The sequence below is a fragment of the Agelaius phoeniceus genome, chromosome 16 (assembly GCF_051311805.1).
Source record: "Agelaius phoeniceus isolate bAgePho1 chromosome 16, bAgePho1.hap1, whole genome shotgun sequence".
Lineage (NCBI taxonomy): Eukaryota > Metazoa > Chordata > Aves > Passeriformes > Icteridae > Agelaius > Agelaius phoeniceus.
Genome location: NC_135280.1, coordinates 4,610,277 through 4,627,050, shown reverse-complemented (window position 1 = coordinate 4,627,050; position 16,774 = coordinate 4,610,277). Strand labels below are relative to the sequence as shown.

At 43.7% G+C, this 16,774-nt stretch overlaps 1 protein-coding gene across 1 annotated transcript; it reads left to right on the top strand.

Moving 5' to 3' along the window:
- Window positions 1-1,188: 1,188 nt before the first annotated feature.
- On the top strand, window positions 1,189-16,774 carry EIF3B (eukaryotic translation initiation factor 3 subunit B). The gene is made up of 19 exons (XM_054643735.2): window positions 1,189-2,002; window positions 5,249-5,441; window positions 6,468-6,587; window positions 6,679-6,736; window positions 7,386-7,514; window positions 8,536-8,693; window positions 9,289-9,420; window positions 9,521-9,587; window positions 9,686-9,732; window positions 10,479-10,689; window positions 11,245-11,317; window positions 11,769-11,891; window positions 12,067-12,145; window positions 12,972-13,110; window positions 13,307-13,432; window positions 13,912-13,989; window positions 14,581-14,689; window positions 15,035-15,152; window positions 16,205-16,774. Exons 1-18 carry the CDS (start codon window positions 1,543-1,545, stop codon window positions 15,136-15,138), a joined length of 2,406 nt encoding a protein of 801 aa, XP_054499710.1. The 5' UTR covers window positions 1,189-1,542; the 3' UTR covers window positions 15,139-15,152; window positions 16,205-16,774.

Genomic DNA, 16,774 nt, shown 5'->3' with positions numbered 1-16,774 from the left:
CATTGTCTGTTTTGATGATTGATTGAAAGCATTGGGATAAAGAAAGAAATCCTACTCAAAATGCAGGTGTTCGTCTCTAAGTTTGAACAGATGAGCCATTACTCGAGAACTTTTTCCTCTAAAATTGTCACCTCAAGATGGTATCCGAGGCAAATTCCAAGTTCTCTGAGCCACTCTGAATATACTATATAAATATATATATACACACATGGTGACAGAAGTCACACTGCATGTATCCACTCTGAATGTACAATATATACTATATATATATATATGTGTGTGTGTGTGTGTGTATATAAACACACATCGTGGCAAAAGTCACACTTCATGTATTCTTTGTGATCCTCATCAGCCTGAGGTGCGCGGGGCAGAATGCGGTGCTTTAATCGATAATGTGGGGTCACATCTCTCAGGTCAGTCATGTTGGTAGCCAACATAAAGAGAGGAGAGCTTTCAGTTCAGAAACCATTTAAAAACCACGCTAAAATGCCAGGACCGCGCACCGTGACCCCTCAGATCACTGCTCTGTGTGTCCGCCTGCACCGGGAGGTCACCGGCCCTTAAGGCTTCTCGCGGGGCAGACAGAGATGCCGTAGCATGGCCACTGTCATCTTGTACCTCAGGAAAAATGTTATTTAAAACCCACAAAGGTCACGGTGGGATAAAACAGCGCTCGGAAGCCGCCCGGCCGCGGCTGCCCTCAACTCCCCCGCCGCTCTCGGCTCCGCCATCCCGCCCGGCTGATGTGGCGCTACCGCCGGGCCCTACCACACGGCCCCGCCGCCGCAGGGGGGGCGCTGACCCACCGCCCTCACCGCGCCCCGGCACAACCGCGTGGATGTCGTCGGAACACCGCGCGCCTCCCCCTCTACACCAACTTGGTAGCGCCCGCGCGCGCGCCGACTGACATCGGGCGAAGCCATAGTGAAACATTGTAGGGGGGGCCGTAGGGCCAGTTTCGTGCCAGTGCGCTGTCCTTTCACCGTGACATTGTCCTGTCACCTGCTGCCCAGCTCTTGGCAGCGACGTGTGCTGAGGGAGGAGGTTTCACTGGGCGTCAGCGCAGTTAAATGTAGCGGCGCCCCCCAAAAAATGGTTCGGCCGGACCCCACCTCAGTAGAATGGAAGGCGGCGCCATCTTGGGCGCAACCACAGCAGTCACGAGATAGGGGTGGCAGGCGTGCAGTGGGGTGAGAAGGTGAGGAAGCCGCCGCTGGCGGAGCGAGCCGGGGCTGGCAAAGGCGCTGGAATCGCTCGTGTGCGGCGGGGAAAGAAGGCGGCGGCGGGCGGGAGCGGCGGCGGGGACAGCAATCCCCCTCTCGCCCAGCGCGCGTTGGTAGGCGCCGGCGCGCGCGGGCCGCTGGGCCTGGCGCACATGGCCCGGCCGTAGGAGCCGCCCCGCCCCTCCCCCGCCTTTCCCCGCCGCGCTCCGGACGGGACCGAGACCGGCACCGGGAGTCCGCAGCGAGCACCGGGCACCGCACCGACACCCGCGCACCGACACCCGCACACCGCACCCGGGCCCGGCAGCGCCGCCGCCCCATGCAGGACACCGAGGAGAGCCCCGCGGCCGCCGCGCCGCCCGGCGCGCAGGGCCCCGCCGAGGAGCCCGAGCACACGGACGCGCCCCCGCCGCCCGCGGAGCCGCCGCAGCAGCAGCAGGAGCAGGAGGAGGACGAGAAGGAGGATGAGGAGCAGGATGGGGGAGGCGAATCCCAGGCGCCGCCGGGGCCCCCCGAGCCGCCGCCCGCCGCCGCCGCGGAGCCCGAGCAGCCGCCCGAGCCGCAGCCGCCGTCCGGGCAGCAGAGCCCCGGGAAGGCCGAGCCCGAGCCCGGCTCTGAGGCCGAGCCCGCGGCGGAGCCCAAGTCCGAGGCGGCGGCCGAGGCCGAGCCCGGCGCGGCGCAGGAGAACGGGGAGGCCGCGCCCGCCGCCCCGGCCGAGCCCGAGGATGAGATTTCCTTCAGCGACCCCGAGGACTTCGTGGACGACATCAGCGACGAAGGTGCGGGACGGGAGGAGCCGGGGGAGCCCCCGGGGAGCCGGGCCCGGGGCCGGGAACGCCGTGCCCCGAACCCCCGGCCCGGCTGCGGGGCAGCTGCACATCCCACATCGGAGCTGGGCTTCGGAAATCATCTTCTTAATGAGTTATCTCTGCCCCGCACAACGCTGCCGCTCTAAAAGCTTTGTTTAGTTTAAATCATCTTCTTCCTGAGTTATTTCTGCCCCGCACAACGCTGCTGTTCTAAAAGCTTTGTTTAGTTTAAGTAATTTTCTTCCTGAGTTACGTCTGCCCCGCACACGCTGCTGTTCTAAAATCTTTGTTTAGTTTAAATAATCTTCTTCCTGAGTTACGTCTGCCCCGCACACGCTGCTGTTCTAAAAGCTGCTGTCAAAGTGGTTCTAAAGCCGCTGTTAAACGTCAGGTGTGAGCTGCCCTCTGAGTGGAATCACCAGCTCGTCTCCCTTCCTTTGTAAACTCAGCTCTACAAACAGAAGTTTTAAATGGTTGATGTGGTGGTTACAAATTATGTTTCATCGTTCTTGTTTTTTCCATGCACCCAGAATGAAATCCATAGGTAAATAGGGTTTGAGGAGAGTTACTGCCCGTAGGTGTTTTGTGACAAGAAAATAGGGAAAAATCGTTTCTGGCAGTTAAAAGTGTCAGCCCAGGCTCTTTTAAAAGTAGTGGATATTGACTGCCTTAAAATGGTCAAGCTGTTGTGTAACTGCACAGACAATAAATGTTACACATGGGCTTGTAATAGAGAATTTAGAACTCTAATGTAGTGTTTTTCAGATGAGTCTTTCCAGATAAATTTTCTTAGTTTTTTAAATAGGAAAAGTACTTGTTTCCCCATTATTGTTCAGTATTTTTGGTATTTTAGGGTCTTTAGGGTCTGTTACACATATAAAAAGTGGGAAGATGTTTCTAAAGCACAGGATTGTAAATCAGCCAGGTATCTCAAGTGGCAGTGGAATACAGGTGATGCAGGTGCATTCTTGTGTTCCAGTCCTTTGTTTAGTTTATTAAATCAGCAGCCAAATATCCTAGATTAAGGAAGTGTTTGCTGTTCTCAGTTTAGCAATCTGTATAACAGCTCTTTGAACTTTTACATTTGTTTCTTAAAGAGACTTTGGCAAAATTGCCTTGGAGTTGGATTATTTTTGCTAAGTGCCTGCTTAATACACTTTGTGTACATTTAGGATTGTTATGTTCAGTTCCTTCTTGGAAACTGGGCACATTTTCCATCCCTGCCTATTTTGTTGTTAATTAATTTGGTTAACTTCTCAGCTGTCTGAAATCCAGTGTTAGTGGCTGAATTACAGGGTTTTGGTTTAGTCACTCTTGCTGGTCTGGCTTTCCATCTGTGTGTATGGCTAGCTGAGCTTCCTTACTTCTTTCTCATTATTCTGGTGCCTTCCCAAGGAGAAAAGCAGCCCAGTGTGACCAAGCCAAGGCTCTTCCAGTGCTGTGATAACTCAGATGCTCAGGAACACCTGTGGGACAGACCAGCTGCAGCCCTGGAACATCTCAGATCCTTTGCTGCCTCTCCTTTTCCCCGGGAGATGTCGGCATGGAAGAGCAGCTGGTGTGGGTTAAAGCAGAAGGGATGTGTTGGACACCCACTTAGGGACCAGCCAGGCTTTAGTTCAGATAATGACAGTGGTCCTTAAAATGCTGCCAGCTGAAGATAGCCCTGCACCCACCACACCCTGCTTCCCTTCTGGCTGCAGCAGGAGCTGGCTGAACCTGCTTCTTGCTCTTTGAAGATTCCTTTGTTCACAATTTGGAATTTCAGGGCACACGGTGGGAATTTGGCTTCAGTTTGTTACAGTTTTGACTCAATACAGGGTGTTGCATTGCTGCTCTGGCATCTAAACATGCATTCCTTGGCCTACAAAGTCTTTTGTGAGAAATGGCTATGAAAAAAATGGCTAAAGGAGCCTTAAAAATCACCCTTTTGTGGTTTACTTCAGTTTTCTCCTTTTGCTAATAGACTCCTGTGGAAATGTCCTTGTGGGGCATGCTTTCATTTTATATATTTTATATTGTTATTTGTAGTTCCTGCATGCATATGGAGATGATATTTTTGAGTGATAAACATTACAAACAACAACATTCTGTGGATGCTACCTAATCTTGGTGGTAATGGGCTAAATAATTGTGATTTATGTTACCCCAGATCAATGGGAAGCTTCATGTGTAATAACCTGTTGAAGCTTAAAGTTGTAGAAAGCAACTTTTTAATAGTTTGAAATTCAAAGTAAGCATGTTTCTCATATTTCTTCATTGCTGGAGATCTTTGCAGTGATGTTTCTGGGCAGAAAAATTTCTTGAATTACAAAACCATCAAAAATCTAATGTCTTCAAAATATCAGCATATACAGCACCTTTTTTAGTTTGTTCTCATAGTTGAAGTCTTTCTACATGTGTTTGGATTTTGTTTCTTAGTCTATGCATGCTATAGATAGTCTGACTCTCCAGATTTTATCTAATTCAAAGGTATGGTGGTGTGAACTTATTTTCTCTGTAGTCTTGTACTTTATAGTGATCTTCACATAATCTTAAAGCTTTCTGCAGATATTCAGGAATTAATAAGTTCAAAGACTATCCAGTGTGAAAAGATCTGTGCTTGTCTTCACAAAGCTTAAATATGGCTTTCAGTGTCTTGCCTTAGACCTTCGTTTTTGTTCTTAATTAAAGGTTTAGATGGAGTGTGAGTTCTTAATTACAGTGATGCTGAGACAGGCAGAACTTCCAGTATGGTGGATAGTTTTGAATTATGCTAAAACTTGGGAGGTACAGGTTACATTTGCTTTTATCAAAGTCATCTGGTTATAATTTGAGCAAGAGGACTGGTCAGAGGTCAGGTAGTAAATCATGCATTTGTCTGTGCTATTGTCAGTTTTGGGGACTTTGTGAGCCAGTTCCATCTCCTGAAAAAAACTGATAGAGCAAGCATTGACAACCTCAGTGTGTAAAGTATGTTTTTAAGAAAGACTTCATGAGTTGGGTGCTCTAAGTTTGCCATGAAACCACATAATCCTGTCACTTAGGGTGTGCTGTTGGGCTGTTGTTCAGTTGTTTTTCTGATAGAAGGTTCAGTCACTACCAAGTTTCTTAAGTGATTCTTGAAATTTCTTGAAGTCTCTCTGTTTTCTTACTCTCACTGTTGTTTTTATCTTTGTCTTCCCTCCTCCATGATGTGAGCAGTGCTTTACTTTCCTGTCTGTGCTGTCTTTGCAGAGCTGCTTGGTGACATCCTGAAAGATCAGCCACAGGAGGCAGATGGAATAGACTCGGTGATTGTCGTGGATAACGTGCCCCAGGTTGGACCAGACCGACTGGAGAAACTGAAGAATGTCATCCACAAAATATTCTCCAAGTTTGGTAAAATTATCAATGAATTTTATCCAGAAGCAGATGGAAAAACAAAAGGGTAAGTCATGATAACTCCAACTGGAAAAAGGACTGAAACACAGCTCTGGCTCATCTTTGATTTTTAGTGTCGATACTTTATGGCCAGTTTTTATGGTGACCTCATAGTTGTTATCATCACCTTCTTCTACCTCAGCCTGTGCAGTCCTCACATCAGTCTCAGTGACAAACAAGTTCCTGAGGGAACTGAGAAGATTCATAGCTCATTAGGCTCCATGGTGGAGGCTGGTGGGGATTAATTATGGAAACAGTTTAGCTTGGTTTGGGGACAAATTTCTGTGCTATGTGGGGAGTTTTTTCTTAGTTTTCTGCTATGGTAGAAGTTAAAGATCCTCTTAAGCTAAAAACTTAGTAGCAATGGCTGGCCTGTTTGTTGCAAAATAGATTGTCAATATCTGTAGCATATATTCTGAGTATTGGAGGAATCCACACTTTATAAGGCATAGAAAGAGTTTTCTGGAGTGGAGGGATTGTTGTTTCTATAAGGTCAGCATGAAAATTATTCTGTCTCTCTGTTCATACATCTGAGACACTGATGATGTTCAGGATCCATTAGTTTTGAGTCTGCTGAACTGCAAGCTAGCTTGGATTAAGTGGCCAGAAAGAATCTGAGTTCTGTAATTGAAAAACATTGAAAGAAAAAAATTGAAGAAACCTGTGACAGCAAGTTCCAATTCCTAACCATGACCTGTTGCTCAGCTGGGAGGAGCTGTGGATGTAACCTGCATGTTCCTGTCTCTCACTTGTCCTGGTTGTGTTGAGCTTGCATTCACTGCTCTGTCTGGCCCATTTCAGAAAGGGTATCAGATTAACTGAGGTCAGGCCTAGAGAGCTAAAAAATGTGTGTGAGCCTGTGGCCAGAATGGGGTTTAATTTGCTGTTGACCCTAATTAGTTAAGGACAAGACAAGAGGTTATCTTGTAGATGCTCTGTACTGAATTCTTAATTACTGCCCATTGTTTCTGCTTTATTTTGTGCCTGTTGTGTAGTCAATAATGTCTTCTACTTTGGTGTTCCTTCCTTGCAGGTACATCTTCCTGGAGTACATGTCTCCCTCCCATGCTGTGGATGCTGTGAAGAATGCAGATGGATACAAACTGGATAAGCAGCACACTTTCAGAGTTAACCTCTTCACTGACTTTGATAAGTGAGTACAGCAATTGTGTGTTATCTGTAAATTTGGGGATTCTAATCCTGAGTGCCTGCATGGACTGTAACCAACCAAATTGCTCTTTCAGGTACATGACAATAAGTGATGAGTGGGAAATCCCTGAGAAACAGCCATTTAAGGATTTGGTAAGGAATTTTTGGAAAAGTGGAAAGAATATTCAGCTTAATATTAAATGGTTACTTCATTGCTGAAATGTCCATTTGAAAATAGAAACCATGTGTTAATGTGTTGTAAATAGCAGTGCTGATCACATGCTCTGTTCCTTCATGCTCACCATCATGCAGCGATGGGAGGAACTCAGTGCTTCTGCTGAATAGTTACACATAGTGTGAAGCTTAATTTACTCTTATTATTTAAGAGTGAATAATAATTTTGCACAAGTCATTTAAAAATAGATTTTCAAAAGCATCTTTTTATATTCTTAATTGTTTGAGGCAAACTTTGGTGTTTGTTACTGGTTGCTTTGTAAATAGGCTGGTAGAAGAAACAATAGTTTGCTTTTTCATTAAAAACCAAATTACTTCCTGTTTAAAATAAGTATTAAACATCATCAAAACACCTTGAGGGTCCACCTGTTTATGCTGTGCTCTCAGCCTCCAGCATCCAGTAATTGGGATTGTTTAATTTCACTTCAAAAACTTGTTTGCAGTGGTAAGACCCCAAAGTTGCACTCTCTGGTAAGATCAACTTCCACCTGCCAGGTGGATACCAATTAGTGGAACTTGCTGTCTTAGCCTTGGACTCACTAACAGTCTTTTGCTGTGTTTTTCTCAGGGGAATCTCAGATACTGGTTGGAAGACCCTGATTGCAGGGATCAGTACAGTGTGATCTTTGAGTCAGGAGACCGGACATCCATTTTTTGGAATGACATCAAGGAGCCTGTTCAAATTGAGGACAGAGCAGTGAGTGTCCTGGAAGTGCTGGAGATTGGCAGTGTTTCTGCAATCTCCTTCATTTTATCATATTGCAGCTTTTTAATTGGAAAAAAAAAGGCTTTTTCCCATTGCTGAAATAATTTTCTTTCCTTGTGAAGAGTGGTGAAACCACATCCTTTAGAATTAGACTTAGCTGCTTTGGTAAGAGAACTGTGAAGTGAACTTTTTAAGAGTTTGTGGTGGTGTTTGGTTTTTTTTTTTATAACTGGTCTATGATGCCCATTAGTTTCCTTCATCTCTCTGTTATAGGTGATTCAGAAAGACCTGAGAATGCAAAGTCAGAGTTTGAGGAGCACTATTCATTCCAGCTGAATATGTGCTTATATTTGCTGCTTCAGATGACTCCTTGCTTTTGTGCTGACCACAGAGGTGTTAAAGAGGAATAGCTGGTTTGGTAATGGCATAAAAAAGGGAGAGTTAGTCTGCCTGTCTGCTGCAGGCACTGGACTTGCTGGGAACTGTTAGGACCCAGGAGCATTTTCCTTAATAACCATTGTGCATTTCAGTAGGAGGAAGTTGGCTCTGAGATGGTGAGAATATTTGCTCATCACCATGGTCTCTGGCTGTGGTCTGTATTGCTGAGATCTCTCTAACTTAGCTGAAGGTCCAGTTGTTCAGAAATTCAAAATACCTACCCTTACTTTTAAGAACAGTATGTTCATCTGAAGAAGGATTAAGACTGAAAGAAGGAAATCCAGGGTGTTAGGTGGGTTTGTTATTGCACAAAGGATGTCACTGTTCCTGAAAAACCTCTTTGGTGATCTGTAAGTTGAAAAGGTCTCAATTGACAATTTTGAACCTGAAGAATAAGTACTGTACATTGTGTGCATGAAATAAAACTCCACAGTTATCACACATCCTGGCATCTTCACTTAGTAAAGGGATTTACAAAATGTGCTGCTACAAGCCATGCATTAATTCTTTCCCTTCCAGGGACACAGCATGAAAATCAACTTTTGTATGTCCTTTTTTTTTTTTTTAATTCCAGAGGTGGACAGAGACCTACGTCCGTTGGTCCCCCAAAGGCACCTACCTGGCTACGTTCCACCAGAGGGGCATTGCTCTCTGGGGTGGAGAGAAGTTCAAGCAGATTCAAAGGTTTAGTCACCAAGGAGTGCAGCTCATTGACTTCTCACCCTGTGAAAGGTACAGAGCATGGTGTTGGTTTGGGCTAAGCAGTCAAAAGCATGAGGCATGAGCAGCACTCCAAATCTGGAGTGCTGAAATTAATTTCTTAAGATTTTTTTTAACATTAAAGAGCTCTGGAGAGAAGGATAAAATAATTTCAGGACTGAGATGCATTTTCATTTGAGTTTTCAAGTAACACATTTGGAAGCAGATGGATTTTATGCTTTTTTGTTTTAAAGAGATTATTTACCTTTCAATGGAGAAGCCCAGCATCCCTGTACTTTGGGTTGGATAAGGTCAATAATTTTTGTTTAGTTGGAAACTGATGTTATTCTCATCTCAAAACTGTATAACAGTGTATTTGGTGAGTTCCCCTCCCTTGTAACATCAACATGGGAGGACTTTTACATAAGTCTGGAACCTTTTCAGCCAGAGGGATGCCAGGGAAACTTTCTCCTCCTTTCTCATCCTGTTCTTACTTTTCCCTCCCCAGAAAAATCCCATTAGAGAAACTGCTGTTTAAAAGGGCCTGATATTTAAATACTACTTGAATGAAATGGTACTGACATATTAGATGAAGTTTCAATAATGAATTGGTTTATTTATTTTGTAGGTATTTAGTGACCTTCAGCCCTTTGATGGACACACAGGATGACCCTCAGGCTATCATCATCTGGGATATTCTGACTGGCCAAAAGAAGAGAGGATTCCACTGTGAAAACTCAGCTCACTGGCCTATTTTTAAGTAGGTTGAGAAGCAGAATTAGAGTAGAGAGTTGTGGTCTCAGACTTCATTTAATAAAAAGGCAGTTCCAATTTCATGGTTTTTTTTCTTGCTTGCTTAGATGGAGTCATGATGGTAAATTCTTTGCTCGAATGACTTCAGATACCCTCAGTATCTATGAAACACCAGTAAGTTCTTGCTTTTTTTGCATAATAATCAGAGTAGAAATACATGTGTAAATGTAAGAGTGTTACTAACTTGAAAATTCATCATTTTCTCATTTTAGTCTATGGGTTTGTTGGACAAAAAGAGCTTGAAAATCAATGGGATAAGGTGAGTTTATTCCCTTGGAATCATAACTGTGCTCTTTAGCTGGAATCTTTTAGTTTGGGGATTTGTTATGGCAAGAGCAATCTTTATGTTGCCTGGAGCAAAGAGCTTTACATGTTGACTTGGTCAAATTAGACAAAGTAGCAAAAAGAAATGGAAAACTCTCCACTTGTTGATGAACACACTTGGTAGAGTCTGTGCTTTGAAATCCTCTTTGTGGTACTGCTTAATCCATTTTAGGAATTCTGTTCCTTGTCTACAAAACCAGACTGGAATGCAGTTTATTAGGGAATATCTCCCTAACAAGGTGGTTGTGCTGGCTTAGAGCAGTGTGCTGTGTCTGCACAAGACACATTGACTCCTGTGAGAGTTTTTAAAGTACATCTCTGTAAAGCAGCGAGAAAATTAAGTGTACCCAGGTGCAAGAAGATGGTCTCCATGGTAATTTAGTAGGGATTTTTTTTTGCTCATTTGTTCTTAGATCTTTGGCAGTTACTCTGTGTGCAACCCCTGCTCTTTGGTGAGATGTACTGGTGAGACAACATTGGTGATACAGCAAATTTAAACAGCTGCTTAAAAATCTGTTTAGGTATTGTTATTAAATTGCCCTGAGTTATGTATCTGTGCCTGTCTTTATTACTGAGAGGTGATCTTTGTCTGCAACATTCAGATACTATGAGGAAAGTGCTTTCTGCTTGTAGTATCTAACTGAAAATTAAAACGGCATATTTTTAACTTTGTTCCTGTAGAGATTTCTCATGGTCTCCAGGTGGTAACATAATTGCTTTCTGGGTGCCTGAGGACAAAGACATCCCAGCAAGAGTGACTTTGATGCAGCTGCCTTCTAGACAAGAAATTCGTGTGCGGAATTTGTTCAACGTAGTCGATTGCAAACTGCACTGGCAGAAGAACGGGGACTACCTGTGTGTGAAGGTGGACAGGACTCCCAAAGGCACACAGGTACATGGCTTCTGCTCTTACTGGGAAAAGCTGCTTCCTTTTCTTGCAGTGCTGTCTTTAAGTAAAGGCAGTGTAAATTATATTATGTCAAAGCTAATTTTAATTTTTTCCGTTTGAATTTGAAGCATGTGGAAAGCAAAATGTATGTAATGTTTGCAACCAGAATTTGATTTGACTTCAGTGGCCTCTTGGTCTCTGTGAGGTCTGTGCCTTACCTCTTCTCCTGATCACAATTAAGCAGCTGTTGAACAACATGTAGGTCAAGCTGCATAATGTGCCACATGTTCATCTGTCTTAATTAAATTTTATAACAGTCTGAAAAAAAATAAATGCTTTTCTACATTTCTGAAGTTATTCTTTATCAGAACAAATTGAGAATGTTTTTGCTAAGGAGGTATATTGTATTTATCTGCTCTCATGAAAGGAATAAACCTTGACTCACTCTCATCCTGTGTCCTAACAGGCTAATTGAGGAGTTGTCCTTCTATGCCTAGTGATATAATTATTTACTCTGCTGTTTTTGTGCTGGTAATGAGCTGATTTTGGCCTTCACAGGGTGTAGTGACCAACTTTGAAATATTCCGCATGAGAGAGAAACAGGTGCCAGTGGATGTGGTGGAAATGAAAGGTAATGCCAAGTATTTCCTTACTTTTGAGCAGAGATGCTTGTGTCTTTCTTAGAAATTCTTGTCAACACCTGACATAATTAGGAATTTAACCCTTTGGAAAAGAGTGGGATTTTGATGTTGCAAAATGTCTCATGTTAAAATGAGAAATCAAAACTTCTGTTGTTTTCATACTTATGACTGACTGGAAAAATGACAGAACTGAAAGTCTGGTATTAATCAAAATGATAGGGCTGATAATAGCAATGTATTTTGTAAATGATGGAAGGCCTACAGCTATAGTTAGAAACATTTCCCCTAACTCCCTGCAATTGCCTTATCAACCTGTGTTTTAAAAGAAAGTCTGTTAACTGATGGGTTCTCTCTCTTCAATATCTTGGTTTTCTTTGGTAACTACTTGAAATTAGAGGTTTGTATTGTCCTTTAACAGAGTTTTGGCTTCTCTTGTTACAGAAAGCATCATAGCCTTTGCTTGGGAACCAAATGGAAGCAAGTTTGCTGTGTTGCATGGAGAAACTCCACGAATTTCAGTTTCCTTTTACCATGTGAAAAACAACGGGAAAATAGAACTCATAAGTAAGTGAAAAACAAGTGAAAAGTGCAGATACTAAACATTTTGCATGGTAATAGATGCTATAAACTCAAAATTGCATCTGTTTGTGATGTTTTGTGAGAAATTAGTGGGGTTGATGCATGTAATTGATGGCATTGGATTGAGATCTCTTTCTGAATTTGCCTTGTTTCTTTTCAGAGACTTTTGACAAACAGCAGGCAAACACGATATTCTGGAGTCCCCAGGGGCAGTTTGTGGTGTTGGCTGGCCTCAGAAGGTGAGTGTTGAACATTGATTTTAAAAGAAGTAAAGAAGTACAGTATCTCACCAAGAAGTGTTTGGTGTCCCTGACAATGCTGATTGCTGTAATCCTGATTGAGCTGTGCAAAAGCAAAGGCAGAGCAGAGATGCAGCTTCATGATGTATCTTAGTCCTTTGCAGCTTTCACTTCCTACTTTTGCCACACCAGGTGAAGAATGCATTTTTCAACAGAAAAGTGGATCTTTAGAAACACCTTCAGCTGTTTAAGTTAAATACTGACTGAGCCAATCCAGTTTGGACATGCTTATGGCTCTTGTGATGCATTTGTTGTCATTGCCTTGTGCCCTTTCATGGGCAATACCTGTTATTGACAGTGCTGCTTTGTGAAAGAATTATCAAGGAAGTTCCACTTTAGAGCAAGTGAAAATTATTGTTGTCAATCAGTCAAGTAATATTTGCTTTCATGTGCTTTCAAACAAGCACTGCTGTTCATCTTAGAAATCTTTTCTTTAATGTCTTCTTCACTATTATGTCTAAGCATATGATTGTTAAACTTTGGCTGTAGCTTGCCCAGAGCATGTTTTTACAGTGACTTTAACCCATTTATTTGTATTCTTATGGGTCCCTGAACATAGAAACAGAAGTGTCATTCTTATGTGGCATTTTGTTTTTATCCACTGCCTTCCTTTCCAGCCACAGAGACTGGCAGAACCCTGGCTGCTCTCTTGGCTGCTGTGAGACTTTGTTTGCAATGAGGAGTTGTAGAGATGCAGCCTGTGGCATGTTTTTCAAAGCCCAGGCTGTGCTGCTGTGTAAAGCACTGTCCTGTTTTGCCTGTGCAGCATGAATGGTGCCTTAGCCTTTGTTGACACGTCTGACTGCACCATGATGAACATTGCCGAGCACTACACGGCCTCGGACGTGGAGTGGGACCCCACGGGCAGATACATTGTCACCTCTGTGTCTTGGTGGAGCCACAAGGTACTGATGCACCTCTTTCCCCCAGCCCTGCTTGCTCTTCCAGTGGTTTTGGAAAGGGTTATTGATTAGGAAGAGAAAATGAACCCTGTCACTGGTCAAATGACTTAACCTCCACTACAATTTTAAACATTATTTCTGAGCACTCTGCTGTTAAGTTAAAGCTTATTGTGGCTGAGCTGCTGCTTTGCTCTTCCAGGTGGACAATGCATATTGGTTATGGACCTTCCAAGGCCGTCTGCTTCAGAAAAACAACAAAGACAGGTTCTGTCAGCTGCTCTGGAGACCACGACCAGCCACCCTGCTCAGTGAGGATCAGATAAAGGTAGGGCACCCCAGGGACTTTGTGCTGACATGGATTTGGGGCATAAAGCATACTTGGTGTGCTCCCTCTTCTTGGGGATGAGGTTTGTTACACAACTGCCTTTTGCCCTGAATGTGTGAGTAAACACATTGCTGTGTGGGACCTCACTTCTAGGAATGCCTGCAGATATTAACTGTATTATAAGCTCAAAATAGAAGTGATTACCAGTTGTTCATGAAGTTAGGGTATGATGAAAGGGTATAAAGAAGAGTAAATTGAATTTTGCTCTTCAGACCTTGCTAGTTGTATGTGTACAGAAGTGCTTGTATGATCTATAAGCCAGGAGGCACAAAATTACAGTGAAAGGAAATTGCCTAGCAGAGAGATGTTTTTCAGAAGGGCATAGCCTGCTTAGGCCTACCAAAGGAGTGCTTAGAGAAGATGATGGTTGTAATTGCTAGCCTGAAACTCCAGTTGAAATAAAATTTCCTGTTTCACAGCAAATTAAGAAGGACCTGAAGAAATACTCCAAGATATTTGAGCAGAAGGATCGTCTGAGCCAGTCCAAAGCTTCAAAGGCAAGACACTTTTGAAATATATTCTAAATGAAACTCTTGTAGCCTATCCTTAGTTTGTACTGGTGATATATAAGTTGCATTTTCTGTATCACAAGTGTTCATTTGATCCAGATGGCTAGAATTAGTCCAATGGATAGTTCAGAGAGGTGCCACTGTAAAGAGTCTGGAGAGGAACTGGTGTTACGTCATTAAGTAAAGGTGGTAACATTTTGGAGTTCTTTGCACATTGCTGCATTAGCCAGTATTTAAATTAAGAAAAGCTGTTTCAATTAGAAAAAAAGACACCTCACCAAAATAGCATCCTGATCAGAGAAGAGAATCTTGTTTCTTCTAAGTCAGTAGAAGTTGTTTATGAGAACAAAGTTGCCTCACTCAAGCATGCCTGGTGGGTGGGTTGGTTCAGGGGGACGTTGAAGAGCCCTGGGGTGGGTTTGGTTCAGGGGGAGGTTGAAGAGCCCTGGGGTGGGTTTGGTTCAGGGGGAGGTTGAAGAGCCCTGGGGTGGGTTTGGTTTGGTTCAGGAGGGGTTGAAGAGCCCTGGGGTGGGTTTGGTGCAGGGGGAGGTTGGTTGAAGATCCCTCTGTGGCCTGCAGGAGCTGGTGGAGCGGCGGCGCACGATGATGGAGGAGTTCAGGAAGTACCGCAAGATGGCACAAGAGCTGTACATGGAGCAGCGCAATGAGCGCCTGGAGCTGCGCGGGGGTGAGACAGACAGGGCTGGGCAGAGCCACAGCAGCTCCTCCTTCAGAGGGGCATGGGGCCCCTCAGCCCCTTCTCTTCTCCCTCTGCTTCCTGCTAAAGCCAGTCCTGTGTTCTCTGGAGGTTTTTGTACTTTTTATCCTGAATCGTGGCAGGATTTAAGAGGGGAAAAAAGGCATTGGCTTGACCGTGGGATAAAACTGTAGTAGGAGACAGTAATGCCTTGGATATCACTGATTAGGATTTAAAGCACCAAATACCTCTTTACTTCTTGTTTCACTGCTGGTCTAAGGGCTTTCTGCCAAGAGCATCAAATCATTCCATTGCTGCCTTGTTTCTCCATTGCAGGGGTAGACACAGATGAGCTGGACAGCAATGTCGATGACTGGGAGGAGGAGACTGTGGAATTTTTTATCAATGAAGAAATTATTACCCTTGCAGAACCAGAGTAATTAATAAAACTGTGGTAAGATACCATAACTCTGAGAGAAACTCTCTGTCAACTATTGCTATAGAGTTGATAATTTGCTTTAGGGATTTAGGTCTGTCTGTTGCACTGGTGAATGTGGTGTTCTCTGAGTTGATTAATGTTTTTTCTGTGGCTAGGAAAGATAAGTTTTTTTAAAAAGTAATTGTAGACAGTCAAATTGTGAGTAGAATAACTCTGAATCCTGTCTTGCCAGAGGATTCAAACCCCCAACAGAGTCAGGGGCAGCCTGTGAACACAGTGTAGCAAACCTGTAAGTTCTGTCAGTAGGAGGAATTGTAGTTGGTATGAGATCAGAATTTTGCCTTTTGGAAGATTTGCATGTTAGTCCAAGACTGGACAGAGTTTAAATATGGTATTAAATATTATACAGCATTTGTCTGTGGGCTGATAAAATTTTGAGATTATGTTTAAATACCTGCATTAATTCAGTTATTATTTTTTTAAAAAGTCTGATAGAGATCACATGATGGCAGATTTTTGTGTACTGATTTGCATGGCTTGCTGGGAAATCTTGTATTTAATTCCATGTTTTTCCCAGCTCCTTCTTGTGAATTCTTATGTTTTATGTTGGCAATGGAGGGTACTTCCAGCCCCTGTTGTATGAGATGTCCTTTAGTGAGCTTGACATGGTATTGAAGAGGAAAAATACTTTCACAGACATAGACAGGATTTAAAACTTGCAGAGTTCCTGCTCTGTCATGTTTATGATCTTGCTTAAGGAAGAGGAAGGGGAGACTGGAAATATGCAGCTGTAAGTCACCCTGCACTGCCTCTTGGAGCTGTAGAAAAATAATAGCCTTGAGAGCTTTGACTACATTTTGGTCCAGTTTATGTGTTCCATACATGGGAGATCTTTTTCTGGAAGGAAGAGGGAGAGAAGCTGCTTAGTGCATGGATTTAAACCACATGAGTTTAGGAGGAGGTGAAACACAAGCTGGTGTAGCCTTTCACCAGCTGAGCTTCTGAGGTTGAGCTGTTTGTACAAAAGCACAGTAACTAACTCACCTCTCTTTGTTGTTTTTCTGCAGCTCCACCAGATCTCGTGCTGAAGAGAAGTTTGTTTTCCAAAAGCCTATATCAACTTTGGAATTCTTAATCCATATTCTTGCACTCTGGAAGGGTGGATGCACCAGATTCTCTCCATTCTGACACATTGTAGTGCCTTTAAGTCTTGCTGCCTGCTGCAGTGAGATACTGGAAAGGCGCTGCTTTTAAATTTATATTATTTTTTTTTCTAGGGTTTGATTATTATTTTTTTTTCTTTTTAAATCCACTACTACCAGTATTTACTTCCCCACTCCTGTGCAGTCCTTGCCAGCTGGCAGTTTTCGCCTTGTGCCAGTGAGGTGAGATTCACCAGTGCACCCCTGTCTCACACACGCAATGTTTGGGTTCCAGGACTCTCTCTGTGCCCCCAGGGCATGGACAGGTGTTCATTTGGGTTGGGGCAAAGTCACCAGAAGCATTTTCTGTATGATGTGTTTTAGTGTGCTGAAGCAGCACTACAGCGGGCTATACCCTCCTCCTTTCAGATTGTGAAAGGATGTCTCCCTCAAAGAGCTGAATATGGAAATAAAAGCAGACCTATACTAAAACCA